Genomic DNA, 26,366 nt, shown 5'->3' with positions numbered 1-26,366 from the left:
CATCCATTATCCTTGGGCATGAATATTCTCTGTTGTCATGCAAAGATTTAAGAGCTTTTGTGCTGCAAAGATTTGGAGGCGACTCTACAAGTCTTAATTATGTGAAACTGAGGATCCACTACATAAGGAAGCATGCTTTATGCTGTGTGTATTTTTAAGCAACCTAAGTAATATGCTGCGAAATTGGATTTCTGCTAAATCACATTTTGTGTGGCAGTTATTACCAGTTGTCCCAGTTTTTAGCTTGGCTCCTTGCGCACAATGTCATCAGCCAAATAGTAAAGTACTAAATTCCTTTGTGATTGCACTTTGGGAGAGAATGCTTAATGAGCTTTGCAGAGCTTGTGCCATTTCCCCAAATCAACCCTTGAAGCTGCACATTTTTATCCAACCTAACATGCCTTGAACTGAAAAGTGGCACACAATCAGTGCTAATTACCTGCTGATTCCCAACCTGCCTCTCTGCTCCCACTCTGTGCTCATGCATGCATGCATACGCCCACCTCTGCAGGGGTTCCTTTTGCATTTCTGCTGACTTTTACAGATATCTTATTGTATTGAAGCACTTTTTTTGCATGCTAATGGATTCAGCTGAGTGCCTCAGGCTTTGTTTGACACCCGGCAGCTAGAGAGGCCCCATAGGGAGGCACGATGGGACTAACTGAGCTGTGGGGCAAGGTGACGGTGTGATGTTCAACCAGTGATCACACACAGCATGCCGTGGATTCCTGACCCACTTTGAAGGGTCTGGTACTGTAGCTGCAGTCGAGTACCCATTTAATAGTCAGTGGGAAGGGGAAAAGAGCCAACTGTGCCATCAGGTGCTCTATGAGCAATTATGTATGAGCACGTTTAAAAATAAGTCAGTAGTGTCTTAGTAAATACTCACTTTGTCAGGGTTTTGTGGGTATGGCTTTATTTGCTCTGACAGCCATGTATCCCAGATGTTATAAGCATACAACCTGCTAACTATCATCAGATTCCAACTACTGTTTTGCAATGCTTTATTTAGATTCTTAATATATGAAAACAACAAACCAGAGAGGAAAAAAAATAAGACAAAAATGCATGTGACAGAAACATATTGCTGATAAGAGCCTCCGATGGAGGGGCTCGTTGTGCTCACTACCTCTTCACATGACTGGGATGTTATCAAGCTTGCAGAATGCTGACCTAGTGTCAGTCTTGTGTATTTTTTCCATTGCCAGATGATAATAAGCTCCAACAAAGTGTTTTTCTGTGTTCAGACTTGCTGGAGACTACAGCATCTTAGAGGAAGTTGGTGTTCATTGATTTATAACTATGAATAATGCAAGTGATGTCACAAAGGGGGGAAGGGCTTCTAATGGCTTGTGGTGAAGTCATCCCTTGGGTGCAGCACCCCTGAGAAACTGAAGTGTAAATATTGTAAAGAGGCTGTTACTCTCAGAGAGTACTAGCGCTCCATTGATGGACCCCTTCTGAGGCACTGAGGCAGGTTTTCCCTTTTCTAACAGCGTGTCATGATTTCCCTTTTAAATATTGTTGACAAGAACCATCTATCACTACATTACCTTGGTAATTAGATTAGCTCAGCTCAAGTCCTGTTTGTTTTTGTCTGTGACAACAGACAGGACACAGAGTCCGTGGATTACTGAACAGATTGTGTCACTGCATTGAGTACATCTGTGTCAATATTACTTAATCATTCTCCCCAAAGCCTGGAATGGATACTAGCTTTGTTTGCTGTGAGGGGTCACTCTGCAAAGTTTTACAAATACAGTTGTACCCATCACTGTGTCAGCCAAGGACAGACACAAGTCCCGGAATTCGAGTCATTAGACTTCATTCAAATTTTCATTCAAATTCAAATTCTCCATGAAAATACCTTTGGAATTTTAAGCCATGACATGATGCATTTAGTTTCCAGTAAAACATTTTAAAGGCTGCTGTCAAAGAAGAGGGCTGTGGCATTTAACAAGGTCAGAGAAGCAGCTGTAAACACTGTAGCTCCATACACTCACTGATAAATCTGCTAAAGCTAAACTAAATCAATGATAAAACCATTATTTCCATAATCTGACAGATAGACTGTTTCATACATAGGACATATTTCACATTCATGTGGGATACAAAGTGTTTGGGAAGTGCAGGACTTTTCAGAAAGTTCTCGGAACGTGATTAGACAGATCTTTTGTTTGTCACATTCATGGCAGGCCAATAAGGGCGACAAAGCAAACTGAGGTAGTAGACATGCAAAGCTCCAGGTTGGTGATGTTGTCGTTTATAAATAATGAAGCCAGGTGGTGGATAAAACTCATGGAAAAGAGCAAAAACATCCTCTCTGTCAAGAAAAGCTTTCAGTGTGGCTTTTTGCTCTTGTTTTAATAAAGAAATGTGGTCCAGTTCTGAAAAAGATGCCTCTATACTATAGCCACAAACGCTAAATGGCATCAGTGCTATCGGCTTCTAGTACAACTAAACCCTCGCCCGTAGCTACCACCTCATTCTCCTCAAATGATGCTGATTTGTCAGGCTCGTTTCCAGACCTGGCACAATCATTTCAGACTGAAGCTTTGCAGAATAGATGTGCCTGACGACAGACGTGCATCTGGCCAACCCATGTACTTTGCAAGGTTACTATTTCCATCAAGTTCTTCACCATAAATGTCTGTAGTTTTTATCTTGTTCAAGGGCTTTTACTGCGAACATTCACATCAGGGAAGTTGGTGTCATTCGTAGCAGTTTGATACATTTCAGCAGGAGAGAAATGAAACTTAAACCACAGGTGTGGTCACAAAGAATTGAGCACACAGACATAGAAATTAGGTTTCAAAGATCTTATGCTCAGACATAAGTTGGGTATGCCATTACATGCTTGTTTAAAGGGGAGAAAGGGGGTTATAGCACCTGATATGCTTTTAAATATAAATTAGTATATTTTCATGAATAAACGGTAAACTTGCACTGAAACCAATGGAAAAAGCATGTAATTTGCTCAATTATTTCGGTGTTGGACTGCAAGTTTGATAAAGATCTATTTGAAATCTTACCAGTGGCTCTTGAAACCCATCATAACTTTTTATTATGCTTTAAAGTTGTAAAAAATGAATCAGCTCATCAGGAAACACCAGCAAAATAATCAGTTATTGAAGTGTTTGCTGTTTATTTAAACCTGGCTGAACTTTTGTCTTGCATTCTGATTGTTACCACCCATCCCAGTCATCAATCACACACTCTCTTCTCCCGTAGTCTCCTAGCACAGACGTTCCTGCGGAGCGCTGCATCAATCAGCCCTTGTTTCAGTCTCTTGCAGCACAGCAGCAGTCCTCTCCCTCAGCTCCCATCCCATTTTCCTCCAGAGAGCTTCAGGTTTCATTGGTATTCATTGTCAGTGCCACCAACATACCAGAGTGCGTTACATTCTCATTCTCCTCATCCCTGACAGTATAGATCACAGCGATTGTCTGACTGTCGCCCACAGTCAGTCCAGTTCTATGTGACTCCTGTTCTCAGGTATATGGGGAATTATAAGCAGCACAATACACCTGTCTGTCACAGCTGCACAGACTTCTATAAGCTTTGGGAGAGCAGCTGTTAAATCCACCCTCAGGGATGAGTGAGAAAAAGGTGTAAGATGATGTATTCAGAGATAAATGTTGTATTATTGGACACAAGAGGTTAGCTACAATGGGACACCTGTGCCTGTGTGCAGGATCATGTCTTTGCAGAAATGCTGTACAGATCGTGTTAGTAATTAAATTATGTATCTCATACAGTCTTGTGTTTTTTCCCATACACAGGCATAGCTAAATTTAGAAGGAGAAACCAAGCGCAAGCAGTTTTACCCAATTTAGTCATGTTTAAATGAAGCTGTTTGCAAGCCCTGGGTGCTGTGTTTTTTAATAGATTTGCATTTTTTCCAGTGGCAAGTCATTTAAATTTTAATCTTTCATCCCTGAATACATTACAGGCTAAAGCTCTCAGCATTTTTTCCCACAAAGATACATTTTGTCACTAAATTGGACGAAGCCCATTCCAGCGTTCATCTCACTCCCATTCCTCCCCCTCCCTCCTCTCTCCTCTCCTCTTGCTGTCATTGCAATGTTTTGGCTGCTGTCCCGTTGCCATGCAGAGACCACAACAATGGCCCCTCTCTGTCAGGCACATCGCAGCCCGAAGAATGCTTATTTAATAGTGGCATGCTTCTGCAGGGGAAAGACAACGTCTCGTCTCCCACATGGGCTCTTTCACTGACTGCTGTTTCAGGCTTTGTCCGAGTCAGGGTCATCATGAGCTGCCTCCATTTCCCAGAGTGATGATATAGACTTTCCCTCTTTGTAGATGAGTATGGACACATCTTTGCCACACGACCTTACATCTTACTGAAGGCTACTTAACATTTGTAATAGGTGTGTGAAGATGACATTTATTTGGCCAGCGACTATCCATTCAGCTCTTTGCCTTGCCTGTTTCAATAATAGTCTCAAGTCTACTCAAAAGGAATTAAAAATATTCATTTGACTTGCTGTCATGGTAGTTTTAAAGCTTAAGAGGCTCTATACAGTCTTTAGAGGGCAGTGATGACGTCTCTGTAGGCTGCAAAGCATTGCTCTCACTGCTCATTGGTGCTCTTCTTTACCAACTGTTGAATAGCACAGCACTTACAGAGTAAATCTTCAGTGCATTCACCATCCCAGTGTGACGGCCCCCTACTGTCCGTGTTGTTTTTAGCCAAAGACTGAATAATTTACAGCATGTTGCCCCAGTGTTTACCTCTAGAGACTATGCAGAAGAGTCTGTTCTCCAACACGGTTCCACAGGGAGCGCGGGGGTACAGTGCTGAGTGGACAAAGCCAAGTGTCCCCTCCCATGAGGGTCTTTGTTCGACCGTCAAAGCCTGGGCTAACTAATGTTTGAGCAAGAGATTCAAGTTCAGCAGCCTGCCAAATGTGAGTCATGGTGCTGTGAGTGAAGCTGCTGTCCCAACAAACCAGCACAAATCTTCTTTTATCAAATAACTTTGAAAATCTCGCTCAGTATACATGACTCATGAGCATGAAGTGGCACCCATAGAGAAGTTTTCAGTGACAGAAAATTGTTTGGCATCTTCTGGGAAGATGATCACTCTGATTGTGTTTTCCTCAGCAGTTCGTTTCACCTCAATAGAATCATGAGGATGCCAAAAAGCAATTAATGCGTTTTTTCTGCCAGGGAGCCGGGCTGTTTGCTGAGGCTGGTCTGTCAATAAATCAGTTGTGCAGAGTAGAAATAGTTTTAGAGGGACAAGCTTAAGACTTTTTTTTATCGTTTTAAGGAAATGGTGTAACTTCTCCTGAAGATAAAGTTAAAGAAACTTTGATTTTGTCTTGCACTCAAAGGTGTTCAGTTTCAGTTCGTTGTTGCAATGCTTAGATCAAGTTGAACAATTTCCCAAAGAAAACAGTCCTCCCTGTTGACTCCACCCCTCACACTTGATACATGCAGCTCCGGAGGAAGTTTACGTCATCTCAGCGAATTACTTCATAGGCCCAGCCGTGAGAGGAATGAGGACCAACTGGTTGAGTTCCACCTCTGTGCTTGTCAAACCCTTTGCCTTGTCATTCCCTCACCTGTTTTTATTCTCTGTCCTTCTCTCAAACCAGCTCCCTTCTCGGATCTGAAAACAAACCCGACAAGGCCGGACCCAGAGGGGGAAAGCAGCCCCCCGAAGACAGAAACCATTCCCCAGAGGATGGAGTCACCGGCTAAGAAAGAAACAGACCGGAGATTGACGACCCCGACAAAGTCTGACATGCTTCGATCACCGGGGTCGACTGCGTCACCACATCCCAGGACCAAAAGGAAGGAAGGTAAAGAAAAAGAGAAACCTTAACACCAGAGAATGGATGCTACTTTTGCCAACTTCTGTTGCTTGAAGTTAAAACTAAATTTAGTCTCACATGAGGCAGCTCTTCTAATGGTACCATTACATCTGCAGTCCGCTGAGGTTCGGCGAGCTCTCCTGAGGCAAGATAATGCTCCAGTATCTGACTAAAAGCGACCACATGCTTTCAGACGTGAAGCTAAATCCAATAGAGCTGCTGCAGTTTATCTTAAAGTGTCAGAACAAACAGAGAACAAAAGCTGCTGTGTGGAAACATCTGAGCTTTCCGATCAAATATTCTAGACAGAATTGAATTAGTTAAGAAAATACGCCAGTAAAATATGGATAAATGAGCTTAGTCGCTTAGTGGCTAGCTAATGCTGATCACAGCCATTCACTGTGCCCTCATGAAAGGTGGGCAAAGGGAACCCAATTAGGAGCCCTGTTTTAGTGGGCAATGCCATTTAGTTTGACCTGGTACTGTAGATATTTCCACAATGCCACCACTTGAACTCCTTGAAGCCTTTGGCATAAAGCACATGAAAACTCTAAGGAACATGTTTGAGGGATTTTGGAGTTTAAGCCTCTTTTCTCTCTCTCCTTTATTCTTTATCCATTAATCCATTCTCTGTGGTCATGGTCTTTATTCCCTTAGCGTGAGGTGACAAGGATAACCCGCCAGAGTCCCAAACTGCTCCCAAAGTGCAACAATACTTACATTTTTTTTTTTTTTTTTACTGTGGTGACTTTCATGCTATCGTCTCTTTTCTACAGTCTGGTTTATTTTAAAGTATAGGTCACTCCTTAGTCTCCACGGCTTCTATTTTGTCCTTTCTTTTCCTCTGGCTTATTACTTGTGAGGGTTTGCTGCACCCAGAGGAGTATGAAGAAGATGAAAAGCACTTTGTGGCCTTTTTAATTAGTAAAATGAAACAGTGAGGCTTGCAGCTCAGTTGGGAGCTCTAGCCTCTGCTGTGTTGTATTTCGTAAAAGCTGTTATTTACTTCTGTCCAGAAAAAATACATTATATATATGGTGTGGGGGATTTCTCCAGTGTAAGGTTTGAGTTTGAGATATTATGGTGCATTACCATCAATTACCATCATACAGTCTGGCACGGTTTGGCACTGTAAACCCTGAGCTTGTTTGCATTTCCACAGCCAATATCCGTCCAGTCTCGCTTGTAATGATAAGAATTTGGGTCTTCACACAATTTTTTTGTCTGTTATGATGGATGCTTCGTCAGATTAGGCAATCACAGAGCTATAAATTAGTGCCATGACTTGACCAACTAACATGAAAGAGTGCATATATGTGCACGATCAGTCACTGTGACCAATGTGATGATGTTGGAGGGAAGAGGTGCTGGGCTAGAGTACACCCAGAATTATAACATACTGTGTTAATTTGTCTATTCAAATGTTATGATGAATGATGTGTTAGCTTGATGCTAATGCATACAGCAGAGACTCACCAGGTAATTGAAGTGTCCACTATTTCTAGTCAACATTTCTTTTTTCAGTAAGTTGTGGTTTTCCCTGGACGACACATCATATAGGCAGAGATGTTGTTGCAAGAGCTCAACAACTTGATTATTTTTTGTATTGCCATTTGTTTTGTTTATATTTATGACTGCTGTGCATGCAGAGGTCTCTGTGCTGTTATTGGTCAGCAAAGCATGAATGTCTTTTATTTGTTTTGTCACACAGACTGACATATTTACTTCATTATCTCTGATGCAGAGCTAGTGCATGAACTTTGCTTGGGCCTCTTACATTGAAAAAATACATTCGTTTTCTTTTCTAATTTCATCATTAGCATCTTTTTTGAGATTATTCTGTAAATTATTTATGAAACCGAGACATTTTTATCCCCTGGCCAACTTTTACAAACCTTTCTCCCCTTAAAAGTATCAATTCAGACACCATTTAGGCACCAGAACCGTTCAGAAAGTATTGATTTAGCATTGGTATTGGGAAAACCCCAAACGATACCCAATCTTACTTACTACCACTGTTGCACAGGAAGTGAATGTGCTTCCAAATCAACAGATCGCAGTAAGATAAATCCACCTTTTAGGGCTTGAAAGGCACACTTGGTACCCCAACAGAGGGGTGCCAAAAAGTAGGCTGGTACAGATCAGTTATTTAGGTGCCTTTTAGGGATGCATGATATTGGTTTTTTGTTGATATCCAATATGCTGATATTTTCAAATTCATCTTAGCAGATACAGGTACTGATGTATTTAGCTCAGACTTAAAACCTCAGTCCTTAGAACATACTTTAGAGTTTAAGGAATGAGGAAGAACAAAGAAAAAGACTTCAGCTGATGTAGGTCTGTTGGTCCAGGCTAAAACTTCACAAAATTATTTGTATGCATACAGCCAATATAGGCTGATATTTACTGCCAATATAGGCTGATATTTACAGGCAATATATAGGCTGATATCATGTTGATAATATCATGCAGTGCTAGTACCATTGCCAATTTTTGACAGTAGAAATGTACAAAATTATCCACTGTACTAAACTGGTTCCAGGTTGGAGACGACACATCTCCTGATAGTTGAAGATACCGCCCTCTGAACATGATTTTTCTTGTTCTTCATATGTTAGGAAGTAGATTAAAAGGGTTTCATGGGATGTTGTATGTTTTTTTATATCCTGCATTGCTGCTTTAGTACCATAATGTAGAGGCAAACAAAAAACACAGGGCTAACATTTTGTGAAAATGCTAGTATGCTGTATGCGAACAGTCCACCTAACTGTATTTTCTGGGCCAGTCTGTTTTTGTCTCTGAAGCTTTGTGCATGTGACGTTATGATTAACACGCTGCTGGTGCTGAGTAGCAAACAGCAGCACATCACACGGACTGAGGCAGCACACATGGGCTTTACATCCCCTCCTATAAATATCAAAGTGGGTCAGAGTTTTTCTTAGAGAGGGCTGCATAGCGGATTGTTTTCATGTTTATGATTCACGCCTCCACTTATTAGACACTGCTGAAGGTTGAGCTCCTTTGTATTAGATGTCGAACATCTGGTCTTTGAGGATTGAGGGGGATGATGTGTCGGGAAGAGGCAAGAAAGATCACGACTGCTGCCTCTGCACGAGTTCCCCAGCAGTGGAAAGGTTATTTATGGAAGTACACAACAAATATGTGATTTTACATGGTAGCTGTGCTGGTCTATGTACTTTTAAAGCAGATTTATTTGAGTAGGCTTTAAAGTGAGATGCAACGGAAACAGACATGAAAATATACTGTGCTTTCTGAAAAGGAATGACAGTCTTATAATCATCTTAGAACTTTATCTTCACCTGGATTTCATTTAAAGTACATACAAAAGAAGAAGCTGCTTTTGATGGTCTGAGTGACGACAGTTCTTATGACCACAAAGCAGAAAAAACGATCATGAGAGGCTGCAGTTTGCATTTTTGAAATAGCTCGGCTAGTGCTTGCTTGGGTTGCCGTTCCTCTCTACATTTTCTCGAACTGAGAGGTTCCCTTGAGGTATTTGGAAGGAATGTTATGTATTAGCACACATCAGGGATGTCACAGGGAGGAGAGATATATGTAAGTGCCCCCTGTAGTCATAACATATCACAGTCAAACATTAAAAACATACACCCACATCCACACAGAAGATGAGACTCACTGAGCCTGAAACATCCTGAAGTTTATATATCAAGATTGGCCACCATGAAGATTTTTACTCAATATTTTTTTTTTTTTTTTAGTCAGGAAAACATAGTAAACATTGGCTTCAGCCATTTGTTAAACATCACTCTGGAAATGTTTACAATGTCAGTTTCCTGCCATTGTCTGGTGGCATGCATTTCCTTGTGGTGAAATTTTAAAGTTTAAAGATTTAGCTGCTGACTTAGTAACTGAAGGCAATATTTTCACATGTTTATGTGTAGAAACATTGATGGCTTTTGGAGTTTGGGGACTTGGACAGCAAGTTCTTGTATCATGATGACCGATTGAACATTTACAGGATGCTTGAGGTATTTCCAGTCCAGTAACTTTTGGTGTTTTTTATGTAACAAGACACCTTTTGATAACTAAATAATGAGGAGACCTGTCCCACAGTGTAATCTTTTAGACACAGCTGTACACTCTCAAGGTTGTCAGTATTCTCCAAACTTAGATTTTTTGTTGCCACATGTTTTTAAAGATACAAACTTTTTCTTATTTTAGCTATAAATAGTTTTGAAAAGTATCAAACTGAAGAAAATACAGATATTCAGCCATATTTTAAATACAAAGAAAGGGCAAGCACTGTCTAGATTGCACAAAACATCTCTAACATTCCCTAGCTCATTCTTAAGAACTGTGGGAGGTTGTTGACATTTTCTGGTCCTTAGATACTTTTTGGATTCCACATTTTGAATAGGGATGTACGATAGTGGATTTTGTCAATATCCAATATGCTGATCCCTCTAAATTCATTTTAGCTGATACAGATATTAAAGTAGCATTTCATTGTAAAGAACACCAAGTATCTCCCGTGAGAGAGCCTGAGCCCAGCAGAGCTGAAAGAAGAAAACTTTCATATCTGCTAATATCAATATTGAACTTTAAGCTAATATCTACTATTACTGATATCATGCCAGTAATATTGTGAATCCCTTATATTAAAACAGTAAAATGTCTTTTATTAGGGATGTAATGGTATTAAAACCTCATTGTTCACAATAATACCTCAGTAAAGAGTAATTAGTGTGGTATCCAAAAAAAACAACAACAACAATAACAACAACAAGTGAAGACTTGAAAAAAATTAACTTTGGCATTTATGTAACAACAATTTTACTTTGAATTTACAATATGTGCAAAAAAAGTGCTGTGGGTGTGCACTGGGTGTAAAATATAGACTAATACTTTGGCTCTAGCGTGTTTACTAACCTTCTAAAGCCTTCGTTGTCCACCACTGAAAATAGCTGTAGGTCTTTAATACACCGTGTGATCTGTTGAGTCCTCAGCTGTTGTGGTGAAGTGAGATTGAACGCTTCCTTACAACTCCTTTAGCCTGGACAGATTCTGCTCCTTGCATCTTTGGGAATCTTGTCGGGGGGATGATTTGCCAAGTGGCTTCTTATGTTTTCCCCATCAAGTGTGTCACTGCAGTCTGGCAGTGCAGGCGTATTGTTTTTTTGTTTGTCCATTACCTTTTCTCCTTTCTGATTTCTTAAAATGCTTTCACACTCCAGGTGTCAAAGTCGCTGGAGCTTCCACAATCTCAAAAACTTTGTCATTCAATTTTCCCACGGCACGTAGGTTCCACTATTTTTGCGCTCTTAGACCAAGCCAGCGAGTGGAGTGCGAAGGATGATGGGTGTGCAAGGGCTGATGGAACCTCTACTTCCTTTTCGTTCTGCTCCACAAAAAAAAAAAAAACTACACTTTTTGCACTGAAAACCTGTCATTTGAAACCATCACATGTCCACAATGGCATCAAGATGATTCTGTCCCCCGTGATACCGTGATACTAACAATACATAGTTATTTTATTGATAGATAGTACAGATACTTCAACATTTGTAAGCATAAACTTAGCCAGTGTTTTGTGCAATTTAGAGTGTTGGAGTTTGGTTATAGTTTTTGGGAATTAAAATCAATAAATTACGGTATTTCAGGTGCCAGTAACTTTGGTATAGTTTCCATAGTATTGATGTTTGAATTGGTATTGTTTTGAAGCCTAAAACTCTGGTATCAAGGCCACCTTGATGAAAATTCTAACATCTCACGTCTTTAGAAGTGTTATCAAGAGAAATTACAGTTTAAGCATGTTTAAAGTAAATGTTTGTGACTTCACTCTGACTGGGGTAAATGGATTAGACCTGATTTATGTTTACAATATGTAATTTTTAATCTTAACCCCTTCTCTGTTTTTCTAATTCCTCATTTTAGATATCATGAAATCAGAAGAGAGGCAGAAGCTCGCAAAGGAGCGCAGAGAAGAAAAGGCCAAATATCTTGGTAAGTGGAAAAGAGGGGTGGGTGAACATTACCCTTCACACAGGGGGAGAGCTCCCCCTAGTGTTGGGGTGAGAGAGGTTTGGCAGTGCAGGCACCAGATGTTATGCATATGTTGCACAGGGACAAGAAAATGGTTGTTTGGGCTTTTGCACAAAATGACTAAAATGAGAAAAAGCCAAACCCCCATTTTATCACAGCAGAGGGAGCATTCTCTTTTAAAATGCATGTTTTAACACTCACCAGCTGTGTCGAAATGTTTGCTTTTTTCTTTCCTTCGGCCCCACTCTTTAAAATTTTATATGAATAGAGACATTTTTGTTTAGTAAAGAAATGTTGGGAAAAAAGTGTCAAAAGCACAACATTTTTTGTGGGTTTGCTGCAGTTTGCAATGTGATAAATGTCTCATAATTTCAAACTTTGTTTCAAAATTTTCCCATGCAACAGTCATTTAAGCGACTTTGTGTTTTCCATATTTCAGTCCACTTTGAATAGTGATAGTTTAAACTTCAATGGTGCCTTTTACATGTGGGTCATAAGAACTGACTGACATGGCTCTACCTGTTATGTCAGTAGATTTTGCATTTCTTTGCTTAAGTTCTTGTATTTGTTTAACACGCGGCTGTCACATCGGCTACACGCTGCTCAAACACTGCTTTGCATGATTGACAAGTTGCCTCTGTCTTCTCTCTCACCTCGTCCTTTCTGCAGAAGAGCTCAGCATGCTACAAGGTAAGCCACTTACCTATGTGTACGTGGTGGTGATGGTGGTGGTGGTGGTGACCCCCTTTATGTTTCATCTGGCTATTTCAGTTTAATAAAGATCAGTAGTTTTAATAATAGCTGGGCAATAAACCACAAACTTCTGAAGATATGGACTTTACCAGTCATCTAACATGTACTCATGTCAGCATGCTTGTCAACATCTCTCATAGGGCCTTGAGTCATCTTACTAAAGTAAACTGAGCAACATGCATGCAATATTTGTCAGTTTTGTTTATCAAAAAAGAAAATAAAGAGTTGAAATGTTGAGGTTTGGTCACATTGCCCAGCACTAGAGCCGATTCATTCACTCAACCTCCATGGTTTCCTTCAAAATCATGTTTTTTTCCTTTTTTTAATATTCTCCATCAAAGAAATTTCAACTAATTGTGACTTCTTTTCTCTTTTTGCATCATCAATGTGATCTTGGAAATAAACTTGTAGACTAGACTTATCATATAACCAATTCTTTATGTACAATCAAATGTCACTAATAGGTGTTGAGACAAAAAGGCTTCATCATTTTCAGATCCGTATGTATATGAGATGATGTAGTAGCATGCCCTGTGTTTGACCTTTCTGCATCCTGCTGCAGACACCACAGAGCTCTTTGCATTTTATATTCAAATATGACATGTTTGAACCACATGCCACAAAACTGCTATGATTATAATCTTACTGGAAAAATTCGAGGTTTAAGAGAGGGCTGCAGCCAGATTTATCTTGGCTGAGAATTTGTATCCGAAATGTTGGTGTGACTACATGTTGCAAAACAACAACTCACACCAAAATGGGAAAATACTAAAATTAGCATTCATATGTTCTTTGCTGGGCTGCACAATGGTGCAGTGGTTCGTACTCTTGCCTCATAACAAGAAGGTTCTTGGTTCAAATCCTCAGCAGACAAGGCCTTTCTGTGTGGAGTTTGCATGTTCCCCTGTGAATGTACGGGTTCTCTCCATGTACTCCCATAAACAAAAAACATGTTCAAATGTTAATCGGTGACTTTAAATTGACCATCAGGGTGACTGGCAAGCAGTTCAGGGTTGTCTTGCCCAACACCAGGTTGGGCTCTATGTTGTATAGATAATGGATGGATGGATGTTTTCGTTTGTTAAATAGTGAGCCTCCCAGTCATACTTTTTAATAATTACTGCTGTTTTTTAAAGATATAGTTGCCATTGTCATTGGTCAAAATACGCTTTAAGTCAGGGTTGTCCAAACTACGGTCCAGGTGCAAACTGTGGCTTTTGGCTCATTTTTAACTGGCTCTCAGCATATTCTTGAAATCAAGTGATAGTTAGCCCCCACAAAAATATGAAGGTTATGATTGATTATATTGTACTTCTTGGTATCGATGATAGGCGCTGCTGCTGTGTGAATTCTGTAAAAAAAAATTTGACAAGAAGAATCTGTTGACAACCTTTTTCATAACTAAATTCAGACAATTAAAAATGGCACTCGCTGTTAACCAAATTTAAGTCAGGAACACTCTTGTAATACATTTAGCTATTTTTGCAAATTGGATATACACTTTTACTTGGCAGAGAAGGCTCTGCTCAAAAGATGCTCACTGGGTTAGCCAAGCAGCATGCGTTGACTTTCCAGGAAGCACATGCTAGAAACCTTCATATGGATAGCTACATTTATGACAATGCATATTGAATAAAATAAAATTAGTTTAAAAGAAATTAATCCATCATAGCATGAATCACAATATGAGGTATAACAGCTTTATACAGCTTTATATAGCTTTATATATTTGAGAGAAAGAGCTGTGGTTGGCTCTGTTAGCTGGGAGGTGCTAATTAGGATCAGCTGGCTGTCAGGTAATTACAGTTAGGGGTATGACTGTCATGTCCTGCATGAACCAACGCTAGGCTTCATTACTTATTTTGATTCATAGTGTCCTGAGACTAGGTTTCAGAGGTCTGATTTTTCAAAGCATATCTTCAAGTTGCAACACTCCTGTAAAGCTTATGCAGCTTCATGCAGTTTCCTACTTACGTGTCTGAATGTGGAGATTACCCATCAGTGTCCCATCTCTACACTGGACTGGATTTATTAACCATAACATATTAACCCCTTAAAGCCTGTTGTAACATATTTGATACATACTTTTATGATACCTCTATCTAATCAGTATGATCAATAAATCACTAAAGAAACCTCTGAATACAATCTGATAAATGATAAAAATGCCCTCAAGTGGATTATCAGTTACCAAAAACACCTAATGTATCAAATGAGATACAAAAAAATATATCTGTTGAATTTTATGGAAATTTGGATTTTTTTTGGATTTCAGTAGAAACTGAAATAAACATTTCAGTTTCAAAAAATGAGAATTTTTTGCCTATAATTTGTGTTTTCAGGCTTTAATGGGCTAAAGGTCAGGCATTTCAAAGTGGACCTATTTTACTTGTACTTCTTGTGATATATTGCCCTCAGTGAAAACAGTCTGGACACCACTGCTTAAAGTATTTTTTGGCTTATTAGATTTTCTAAGCTAGATCATGTTCTTTGAATAAAAATTTATTTCTGCATTGAATCAGTTGATCATTGTGACATATATCCTCCGATGACACTTACCTTCAAACTTTCCTACTTGTACTATCAGTAAAACCATGTCGCGTAATCCTACTGTGTGTTTTCGACTGCTGTGCGATGATTTAGACACATTTTTGGCACGGATAAGTCTAATTGGGCGATCGCTGTGCATGCCAGATGGCGTGGCTTTGATCTGATATTCTGTCGGACCTGGATAAAAGATGAGACCGTAGAAAAGCTTGTGTTTACAAAATCAGCTTAAAAGAGATCTTATCAACCATCAGCAGAGGGAGACTCTTTGCCTATCAAAACGTGTGTCACGTCAGATCTTTGGTACATTTAACTGAAGGGTTGAAAGGCTGGGATCGGGAATTGTCTAAAAATGCACAGCAGCTACTCTTCATCCTTGTCTGTCTTTGGTTTAAATAGTTTATGAAACAGAGTTAGAGCTGCACTGTGTCAATGATTATTTCATGATCTTACTACTGTAGGCCCTGATGCTGCAAGTCAGCAGTGATTACTGTCAGGGAAGATTTAAGAAAGGCATTTTAAAACAATGTCAGCTTAAGATAACCTGAGAGACATGTTAATTACTCAAAGAGGTCTTTTTACACCATAAAGAATATGACCGAAAGACCTCTCTTGTTAGGACTGGCTGTTAATAAATTCAGTCTCTCTCTCATCAGAGCAGTTTGCTCTCTGTTTTCACCACAGCTCAACCAGTGAATAATGAAGCACTTTCCATTGCACTTAACTTGCTGTGCATCTCTACAGATTTCCTTTACTGGAAGGTAAAAGTACAGCTTCTCTCAAATCCAGGCCATGACGCTGTGATGAGCCAGGATACGCACTGCAGCAGATATTTTTTTCCTGCTGCAAGGTGTTGGCAGACTGCGCCTTCGTTTAACTCGACTTTCTGTTCCCTCACCAAACAGATGCCAGACTGTGTGCTCCCAATAAATCTGAACCCCTTTCGCCCTCAGCATTTCTGCAATGATCTGTCTCCATAATCCACAACCAGTTGCTTTTGTGGCATCAAGTGCTTTAGAGGGCTGAGCTGAGCCTCTTTGCTTAGGCTGATTCTTCATGGAGGTTTTCCTTTGTAGTTTGAAGAAATATGGTGAGTTGTGTACACAGAGAAGCAGCTGCTAAAGGCTGCTGTACGCCTTCTTTGAATGCTCAGGCACAAGGAGAAGATTTCCATATCAAAGTGTGTGGTTTATTGAAGCTGACATGGAGGCTTGGTGCGATTAGTGTGGGACAAAAGTGTCACTTCAGAAGAACTGTATCTGAACAACTCGGCATTATGCCGTATTTGTGTTAAAGTCGGGTAATTAAATTTGGTCTTTTCAAACAGACGGCACAATTAAGGTGATGGCTTACATGTTCTATTCTAAAAGATGACTTTAGATAAGAGGTGAACTTTTGGAAACCAAACCAATCAAAGGATATTTAAAACTGTGGCATTACAGACCTTTTAGAAGTATTTTAAAAGCCAACAGAAGACGGGAAAAGAGCTTCTTTGTTCCCTGCTGTAATGGCAAAATCTACCCTTCTGACTTTGTTTTCTGTTCCGTCCTAGCTGCTAAAAAGACGCAGTGGCTGGAGAAAGAGGAGAAAGCACGGCAGCTGAGGGAACAGCAGCTGGAGGAGCGCCGTAGGAAGCTCGAGGAACAGAGGATCAAGGCGGAAAAACGGAGAGCCGCCCTCGAGGAGAGACAGAAACAGAAACTGGAGAAGAATAAAGTGAGTTTGGATGGGTACACCTGTTGTGTTGATGCGATGTTAGCTTACCACTACAGTGATTCTAAGAGGTAATATCAGTGCCCTTCTTCATCTCAATAACAGCTGAGCCGCGTCAGTGTCAGATGATTTTACTCAAGGACACATCAGCCAGACTCTGGGATTAAATCCAGGCTTTTCAGCTGAATTCTACCAAGACGTGGATCCTGTCTTTGTCATTTCTAAATAACTGATATCTCCTCTTGTTTTGTTTCCAGGAACGCTACGAAGCAGCCATCCACAGGTCAACAAAGAAGACATGGGCAGAAATTCGCCAGCAAAGATGGTCTTGGGCTGGAGCCCTGAGCCAGAACTCCAGCCAGAAAGAAGGTGAGTACAGTACACTGATAAATCTGCAAACTAAAAGAATCAATTTGAACCACTCAAGAATCAAAATGCTTCTAACAGGGAGCCAATGCCTCAGTTAACCTTGCATCAGTGGGACATGCAACCCTTTAAATGGACATAGTTTCTGCCATTTGAGGTTTATGTATGTTCTTATCGGCTCTCCAGTTTCCTTGCTATGACTCTCATAAGGCCATTAGAGGGAAACAATTGAGACATTTATCTTTCTTATTCTCCCGATTTTCCCTGAGGATAGAAGTCTGATGTCCTTATCAAGGTCTCGCCCATATTTCTGGATAAATTTATTGTGGTTTTATTTGATGAATCACTTATTTTTTTAAATATTGTCATTCTGTAGCCGTGCTTGTTTTGTCCAAAATAGTCATCAGAGTCTTTCATTAAATATCACATAAAACCAAGGAAATTAAGAAATATTCTTATTTGAGAAACTGACACCTGCATATTAGACTGTATCATATGATGTTGTGTTCAGTCAAATATGGCAAAAAAATCCCGCATTATGATTTTTTTCTGGTAAATTAAACCAACTCCAGGTATTTTTTTTCCATTAATACCACAAAAAGAGAAAAAATCATTAACTTAGTTAGATGTACAGCACATAGTAAACTGTAAAACTGAACAAGTTGAACTGGATTTTTTAAAATTATCCATAATGAGTTGATAAAACTAAAAAAAATTTGTGGTAACTGATTATTCAAACATTTTAACTGAAAAAACACCATTTCTGTAGTAGCAGGTACTTAGCCATTTTACTTTATATAAACTCAATTTTACTTGTACATTTATGCAAAAAGTTAACTTTTTAAGTTTAACTACCCAGTGGAAACTTTCTTACACTTAAAAATTCTTTTTAAATCAATTAAAAACAACATGTTGATGTACCTTTTGTAAAGCTAGATGTTTTTTGTCCACTGCAATTGTCCCTTATTTCTATTATTTACTTTTATCTTGAATATTTACGTCACTCAAGGTAGGCCAACTCAAGCGACTACAAATAACAATTACTCAAAGGTGCACACTGAACCAGAAAACCTCTCCTCCCACAACTTTTATCTGTTCAGTCTTACAAAGAAAGACAGGAAGGTGCATTTAATCAACTTTGCACTTTAATGGAGTTCCATACATCTTCCCTCTAATTTACAAGTTTTTGCCCACAGGTGGGACTTATCTAACTGAGTCAGTAACTTCACTCATGGTGCAAAAGTATCTAATGCCTAAAGGCATTCTGGAAAAACTCTGTAGGTTAAGGGAAGATTGTTTTAAAAGACAATGTTTAAACCTGTAAAATGATGAAAACTAAATTGTGTTTCAGCTCAGCCAGTAACCTGGTATAAACTGGTGACTTTCAGCTGTGTGTGTCCAGGGCTGCTTTTGCTTTTTTATTGAATACATATCTGATGAGTATATTTTAACATTATAATGCAAACAAAAAAAGAGACATTCAAAAGGACTCTTCCTATTAGGCATCAGCTACTGTAAAGAGAACAATGAATACAGTCAGTTGAGACTCACCAGTTGATAGGGCCACCAGTTAAACTTATACACCGGGAGTGTTATGTCTGTGTGTGGAGCAAAATATTGTAGAAACAAAGAGTAGACAGTTTATTTAGACTGCTAGTCATCAGTCTGAGCTGATCTGATCTATTGAGTACTGATGTTAATATTAATTGACATCCTGGTAACCTCCTCGAGTCTCTGTGTTTATAGTTTACATCCCACACACTCCACAGTTGTATATGGCCTATTCTCTCTCATGAGCCCTCTAGTGGTGTCCTCCGGTAACACACCTCATGTATATTTACAAGAATGCTCATGATGCAGTATGCAAATACAAGGTGAAACAGCAAGTCTGTCTCCGGCCTAACGGTCTTGGAAAGCATTGGGGGGTTATATTTGAAACTTATTTACTTTTACTGCATATTGCAGCCTTAACACATCTATACCCTGTTGTATTAGGTTACTACAGCTGTGTCCTTGCATGCTGTTTGTCTCCTAAACATTACTTCAGTGTTATTAGCCCCTATTTATGTCCTTTTTGTATTGACAGTCCAAGTAAGAAAGTACTGGACTGCTCTATTGCAAAGTTTGCAGTATACAATCCTGCCAATAAAGTCTGGGTCTGCAGAGGCCACATTATACTGCAGAAATGATGTTTTAACAGCTTAATGGATGGTTCTGCCTCCTTATGCTGCCCTCCTTACTTGAAGCACTAAATCTAACGAGTCCTATCTTGTGTCATGTAATCTGCCTAGGCATATGCCAAGGGAATGACTGACTCTAATCAATCTCTACCTTCCTTGTGCCCTTGGTAGCCTGTTGTCTGTCAGAGTGTTGGAGTAAAAAGGCAGCAGTGGCCTGGCGAGAGTCTGTGGAGTTATTAAGGAAATGCCCATTTTGGCTTTAGTCAAAGAGCACACTGCCTCATCCGTTATTTTTGCCTACTTTTATGGAAATACAAATGGAAATTTAAATAGAAAAGCCCTACTTTAATACTGAACCTCCATTACAGTAATGTTCATTGAATCATGCCTGACAGCTTTTGGTAAAAGAGCGTGGTGTTCTTAGTTTGATGTGTATTAAATGGATATAAAATTGGGATAGATACAAGTATCAAACAAAGATGGTTTTAAGGACTCAATGTTTTGCCCTTTTCTGAGGGCCAATCCATGACATTGATGCTGGTTGAGTAAATGTTTCCCAGCAGCCTCTTTCCATTTCTTGTTATGCTGTTATGATTTTAGGTGACTTTTCTTGCTCTTTGCTTTAAATGATTTCTTTTAAAACTTACTGTTTTTCATGTGTTTTGGAATTTAGGTTTGTTGTGAAATAGGCTTAAACCTTTGTTTGCTTTTTATGTTGGATTTTAGAAGAATCTTTAAAGGATCATTTCGCCTAGTTATCACAGACAAAAGGGGGAGAAATAGCATTTTCCTCAATGGAGTTGCATAGAGTTTAGAGAATTGGTGTGCTCAGTGTGGAAAACTGTAATTTTAAATATTAATTAGCAACAAAAGATGCCCTGCTTACTTTGGATAATTAAAAAAAAATAACTGCCAGCATTTTCAATGAATAAATCATGAGCAATGAATGCAGAAGAATGCCACTGGAAACAGTCTTGAGTGTCCTGTGGAATATTTGAGGTCATTGTTTCTGGAGTTAGGAGGCCAGTGAAGGTCATTTCTCAATTTTAAAGGCAACAAAAACTTTTTAAATTGTATTTTAGGGGATTTAGGCCTCATTTGATGGGTGTAGGATAGTGGATAAAGAACGAAACTAGGGGTGGAGATTGGGAAATAACATCAAGAGGTCAGACTAGAAACTGAGCTGCCTGTTTTGAAGACTACAGCCTCTGTACATGGGGCACAACACAACTGCTAGGCTACCAGTGCTCATATTTTTTGATCATGCAGTGTATTTGTAGATGTATATTGTCTTCTTTTTTGTTACTGCTTATCTTATTCTATTAAACTCAGTGACCATCCTACTTTTTATCAACTTTCTACTGTATGTCTGTAATCTTGTGGTTGCACCAAACACCAAGGCAAATCCCGTGTATATGTAAAAACTAGAGTTGCCAAACAGTTAAGTGATTAATTTCAGAATTTATATTGTTTTTGCTTTATAAACCAGCTATAAACTCTTCTCTGCCCATGCCAAACAGTTAATTCTGCCTTTGACTCTTGTTTGGTGAACCTGATGATTAAAGTCTGTAGAAGCAAGACATACTGACAATTTAGCAAACAGGAGCCTCAGTGTGGAAGAACCATACACAGCCTGGCACCTCCTCCTCATGCTGGTCACCAGCCTGGTCACACACTGCTGTGGGATGGCATCCCATTCTTCAACCTGCATTTGCCACAAGTCAGCAAATGTGGTTGTGTTGGTCACTCTGGCACGAACAGCATGACCAAGCTGATCCCACAAGGGGTAAATGAGGTTGAGGTCAGGACTGCTGGCACGCCATTCCATCTTTTCCACTCCCAAATTCTGAAGGTAGTCTCTAAAAAAACCCTGCTTTGTGGGGGGCGAGCATTGCCATCTTGCAGGATAGAGTTTGGTCCCAGACTGTGGAGATATGAGATTGCCAATCAGACACCTGATTAACAGCCCCGGGAGGAACTAGAAGCTCAAAACAAGAGTCAATTGAAAAAAGCAGAATAAGCTGTCTGGCATTAGCAGAGAAGATTTGCTATTTTTCATGGATGCAACTCACATACTCAGCTCTGCTGCTCATCCCACAAATGCATGCTCCTTACAAATGTGGCACCATTTAAAAGGGGAATAAACAGACTTTCCAATGGTATAAGATTTATTCCCAAGAAGCATTGTTAGTACAAAGAAATGATCACAGACAAATTTCTTTACTTTTTGTGCTAAGGTTTGTTATTGCTATTTTGAACAAAAAAAACACTCTTCCCAATGTTAAATACAACAGTGAGAAATCTGTGTATTTTGATGAACTGGCCCTTTAAAAACTAAAGCCAAAGCTCTCAAAAACATCAAAATTCCTTTCTGACATGTTTTGTGCCATAGAAACCTGCCTGTTGGTACATAAACAGTCAAAACTTTTAATCATGGTTGCTCGACTCACAAAGTCACTATTGAAGTTTCCTCTGCAGTGTGAGGGTACATGTTTGTTTGTAGAGGCATGGTTCAAGCGTAACAAATGACGCCACTCAAGTTCCCCTCTTCCACCCCACCATGTGACCTGTGTGAACATCTGTGTGGCGCTCTCTTGGCTTCTTAGGCAGATGTTCTTTGTCGACGGTCAACCTGCCCAAACAAGTGGACACTGTTATAAACAAGCGACTGTCAAAGTCCTCCGCCACGCTCTGGAACTCCCCCAGCAGAAGTAAGGCAACATCTGGAATGATCCCCTCCTCTCGTTCAATGTGTCCATCACTGCCACCGCCAACACCTCCGAACCCGTCAATCATTGTCCTCTGTTTCTTCAGTTCCTCCTCTTTCTGATTTCAGTCCGTCTCTTGTGCCTGATGGTTGACAGCTGACCCATTTCCATCCTCCAAAACCATTTCGAATTCCTATTTTTGCTCGCCAGAATCGGGATGTTTGACATGCTCTGCATGCTTATATTGTAAAACGGGTCCTTCAGGGTGTCAACTTTTATTTTTTCATCTTTTACTATCCTTATGTTGGTTTGTTTGTGGTAATGACATTTTCCTTTGTTTGCATTGTCAAATGGATCCTTTTGTGTTCATTTTCATCATAACAAGCTGGAAATGGGATGTCTTTTATTTCACCTTGAATGCTTTCTTGATTGATGATCACAAAGGTGGGTCCTGATATCTTTCAATTGACCTTTTTTAATGTTTCAAATTTGTGCTGCTCTTTTTTTTTTTAAAGTTAACCAGGTCACCATGCATCCTTCCTTGCACAGGATGAGAAACTTCTGACTATAAAAGTAAAGTTAGAGAGTGAGTCAGCATTTTTAAGGAGATAATGTATTCTGAGAAACTCCCTGCAGCAGGTGCTGTTCTGTTCTGCTCGTAAAAAAAACAGATAGGTGATTTTTCTTTCCTTCTTGTCACTCTTCTAACTCCTTCTACAAAAATCAGGCTACTGAATATGTCTGAAAATAGTCAGTGTACACCTCTAAGGCCAAAAAGAAGGTGTGTCCCCTGAATAAACTACCAACTCGTTCCTCTACTTTTCTGTTTGTAAGCCCAAGGCTGTGGTTATAAATAACTGACTCACAGTCTAGACGAGCATTTCAAATAACTCTCTCTCTCCTGGGTGGCAACACTGCAGCCCAAGGTTATAGCAGACACAGTCCCTGAGTTAATTTTACTTCTTTTATACTCTCTTTGGGTGGCAAAGAATTGTCTAACTGGGATTTTGTGGGTGTGACTTGGCCTTTCTGCTTGTGGGCATATATGAGTTACAATCTAATTTCCCTTTTGTGTTAAACTTTAAACATGGGTGTTAATGAAAGGTTTCTGCAAAGGCTGGTTTTAGGTCAGTTCTTCTAATATTTTAATTTCACTAAGTTTTCAGGTGATTTATCTCCAGCAAACCTCAGGTTATAATGATTTCATCCATTCAGGAAATAATTTAGAATTACACAGAAATAATCCATCTGTTTTCTTCTCTCAGCCCGTGGCCTTGCACTCAGTCCATGGGAGAGCAGTATAGTTGACCGCCTGATGACGCCAACACTGTCTTTCCTCGCAAGAAGCCGAAGTGCTGCCAGTGTCCTCAGCAATGGCAAAGATGGTCGTAAGTTGAAATACAAAAAAGACTACGTAGATTAAACCTGTGTTTGACAGTGTCATAAATAACAGTGAGCTTTAATTATGCGGTGCTCTTTGCCTCAGACTCTCCTCTCTGCCCCCGTTCGGCCTCAGCAAGCCCCCTCACACTGTGCGCCCATCAGCCCCACCACCGCTGCTCTGACCGCTGGAGAGTGACGTCAAGCACGCCAGACATCACGCAGCGCCAGCTGAGACGGAGCTCCACGCCTGTAAGCCCTGTTCTCAAATTCTTTCTTGAGGTCTTCACACACTTAGTACAGTCATTAACAACCAGAAGATGTTTTTACAGTAAGCTGTTTTCCAGATAAAGACCGAAACAAAATGACCTTGAAATGTGTAACAGCTGATTCTGTCTTTACGAGAGGGTTAGCCTCTCATTGAGAATCAATTTAAAGCATGTTTGCTGAAAACACTTCCTTTCTCTTGTATTCAAACCAAAAGCATATGTCATCTTCCCTGCTGTCTTGATAATGCAATATGGTTTTTACAAGGTACAGACTGAAGTTTCTCATAATTCTTTCCTCTGCCATACAGATGGATAAAAACAAGAAAGAAAAGAAGGACAAGGAGCGGGAGAATGAGAAGGAGAAAAACGCTCTCACTAAAGAAAAAGTGCTGAAGAAGAGACAGTCTCTCCCCAGTATGAGACACAGACCTGATCCAAGGTAAAACATGCTCTTCACTCTGAAGTTTTTCACTTATATTAATGTCAGATAACTTTAATTTGAGAGTCTAATTAAATTTTATTTTATTTGGGTACCATTTAAAACAGACATACCATTTAACTGGAAACTGATATTAACTACTAGAGCTTTTAATATGATCAGAAATAATAATTCAATTTTTGCAGTCTACCCAGACCATACATATATATACAAAAAGCAAGCAGGAAATTTCAGAGACTGAAGCGTACTCTTCTGAGTAAAGTAAAAGACCTTTATTGAATTGCCTGCTTTATTATGTAAATATTCAAAACAAAGATAAGTCATCAGAAAGCTACACCCTGAGGAAGGCTCTTTGTGCCCCATGCAAGGATTGTGATCAAACTTTCAACATTTCCACGATGGAATAGCCAATTTAGTAAAGGCTCCTTCCTTTTCAGAAGATTGCCTTTGTTTTTCAACCTTTTAGATTTTTCTGTTCCCCACTAACAAGAACCTTCACAACACTTTGTTTAAACATCTGAGCTCTCCATACTCTTTTTAAACTTTGCCTCAAGTTTTGGTAAAACTATGGTTGTTAGCAGCATCCAGGCTAATCTCTTCACTGGCAGCCATTGTTTACAGGCTTGCTGTACAACTAAACTGTGCCCATAGTTACTGCCTTATTCTTAAATGATGCTAATCAGTCCATTAATTCTCTGACTGGGAACACAGATTGTAGCTTTGAGGTGGATCTGGGGCAGCCCTGAGAGCCCCTTATCACCAATTCTGTTCGTGATTTTTATGGACGGGATCTCAAGATACAATCGGGCAGGAGGGCTTCTGGTTTGGGGACCTCAGAATTTCATGTCTGCTGTTTGCAGATGATTTGGTTCTGTTGGCTTCCTCAACTGGGGATCTCCAGGAGGCATTTGGGTGGTTTGCAGCTGGGATAAAATAAGCACCTCCAAGCCTGAGGCCATAGTTCTCTGCTGGAAAATGGTGGATTGCTCCCTCTGAGTGGGGATAAGGTCTTTGCCTCAAGGGAGGGTTGACTGGACCATACGATTGACACGCAGATTGGTGCAGTGTCTGCAGTGTTGCACTGTTGGAATCGACCATTGTGGTGAAGAGGGAGCTGAGCCGAAAGGCAAAGCTTTTGATTTACTAGTCAATCTATGTTCCAACCCTCAGCTATGGTCATGAACTCTAGGTAATGATCAAAAGAATGAGAAATAAGTGGTCAAAATGAGATTCCTCAGGAAGGTGGGTGGGCTCAGCCTAAGGGATAGGATGTGGAGCTTGGGCATTCGGGGGAACCTTGAAGTAGAGCCACTGCTCCTTCAAGTCAAAATAAGCCAGTTGAGGTGGTTTGGGCATCTGATCAAGATGCCCTGACTGCCTCTCAGTGGAGGTCCTACAAGCAAGTCCAACTTGGAAGGAGGCCATGGGGAAGACCCAGAACTTGCAAGAGGGTTTCTAGTCTGGCCTGCAAGCACCTTCAAATCCCACAGGAAGTGCTTGAAAACATTGTTGGGTAGACGGATGTCTGGGCTAACTTACCACTGTATACATGCTACCACCGCAACCTGACCTTAGATAACTGTAGTAGGATGGATGTATGGATTTGCAAGGATAATGTTTAACAACAAGTAAATAAGTCCTCACATTTTGATTTAATCGTCACACATTAGAGCTTCTCTCATTTTTAGCAAATGAATATATATATATTTTTTTAAACTTATTTTAATATATTTTGGCCTGTTGGTTTAATAGACCAAACATAAGCTGGACTTTTTAATAAAAGGCTTTATCCCATTTCCATAGGTACTCCATAATAGGCATTTGTGATCATTTCTATATACATTGCATACTGGATAACTGTGGCAATAAAGGGCATAATATATTTAACCAGATTTATGATCATTAGTGTCAGTACAGAGTCTAAGTACTCGTACCTGTTCTTAAAAAACTGCAGATACTTTACTCAGCATTATTTTACATCATTTACTTACTTATTTAATGTATTTGATGTTAAGTTGTAAGGGAACATGTATGAAGCAAGTAAACTATTGCTACACACAGCAGCACTGAAAGCCTGAGCTAATTTGCAAAGCCCATCCCCAGCTAGGTAGGACGTTAGCCTCATTATTCAAGCAGGTTCTGAA

At 39.8% G+C, this 26,366-nt stretch overlaps 1 protein-coding gene across 5 annotated transcripts in view; it reads left to right on the top strand.

Annotated features, from left to right (window-relative positions):
• map7d1a (MAP7 domain containing 1a) overlaps nucleotides 1-26,366 on the top strand; it is a 55,049-nt gene that overhangs the window by 12,909 nt on the left and 15,774 nt on the right. For 2 of the 5 annotated variants that reach the window (XM_041794144.1, XM_041794143.1), the window contains exons 2-10: nucleotides 5,625-5,831; nucleotides 11,760-11,828; nucleotides 12,537-12,557; nucleotides 16,720-16,883; nucleotides 17,138-17,249; nucleotides 22,033-22,137; nucleotides 23,400-23,522; nucleotides 23,621-23,766; nucleotides 24,092-24,222. In XM_041794144.1, the coding sequence (XP_041650078.1) occupies nucleotides 5,625-5,831; nucleotides 11,760-11,828; nucleotides 12,537-12,557; nucleotides 16,720-16,883; nucleotides 17,138-17,249; nucleotides 22,033-22,137; nucleotides 23,400-23,522; nucleotides 23,621-23,766; nucleotides 24,092-24,222 (1,078 nt within the window). The remainder of the gene's footprint in view (nucleotides 1-5,624; nucleotides 5,832-11,759; nucleotides 11,829-12,536; nucleotides 12,558-16,719; nucleotides 16,884-17,137; nucleotides 17,250-22,032; nucleotides 22,138-23,399; nucleotides 23,523-23,620; nucleotides 23,767-24,091; nucleotides 24,223-26,366) is intronic. The other 3 variants (XM_041794145.1, XM_041794146.1, XM_041794148.1) reach the window with 3 other exon arrangements.

This window comes from Cheilinus undulatus, linkage group 8, assembly GCF_018320785.1.
Source record: "Cheilinus undulatus linkage group 8, ASM1832078v1, whole genome shotgun sequence".
NCBI lineage: Eukaryota > Metazoa > Chordata > Actinopteri > Labriformes > Labridae > Cheilinus > Cheilinus undulatus.
Note: the sequence above shows the minus strand (reverse complement) of the source record. Positions and strands in the feature narration are given on the sequence as shown.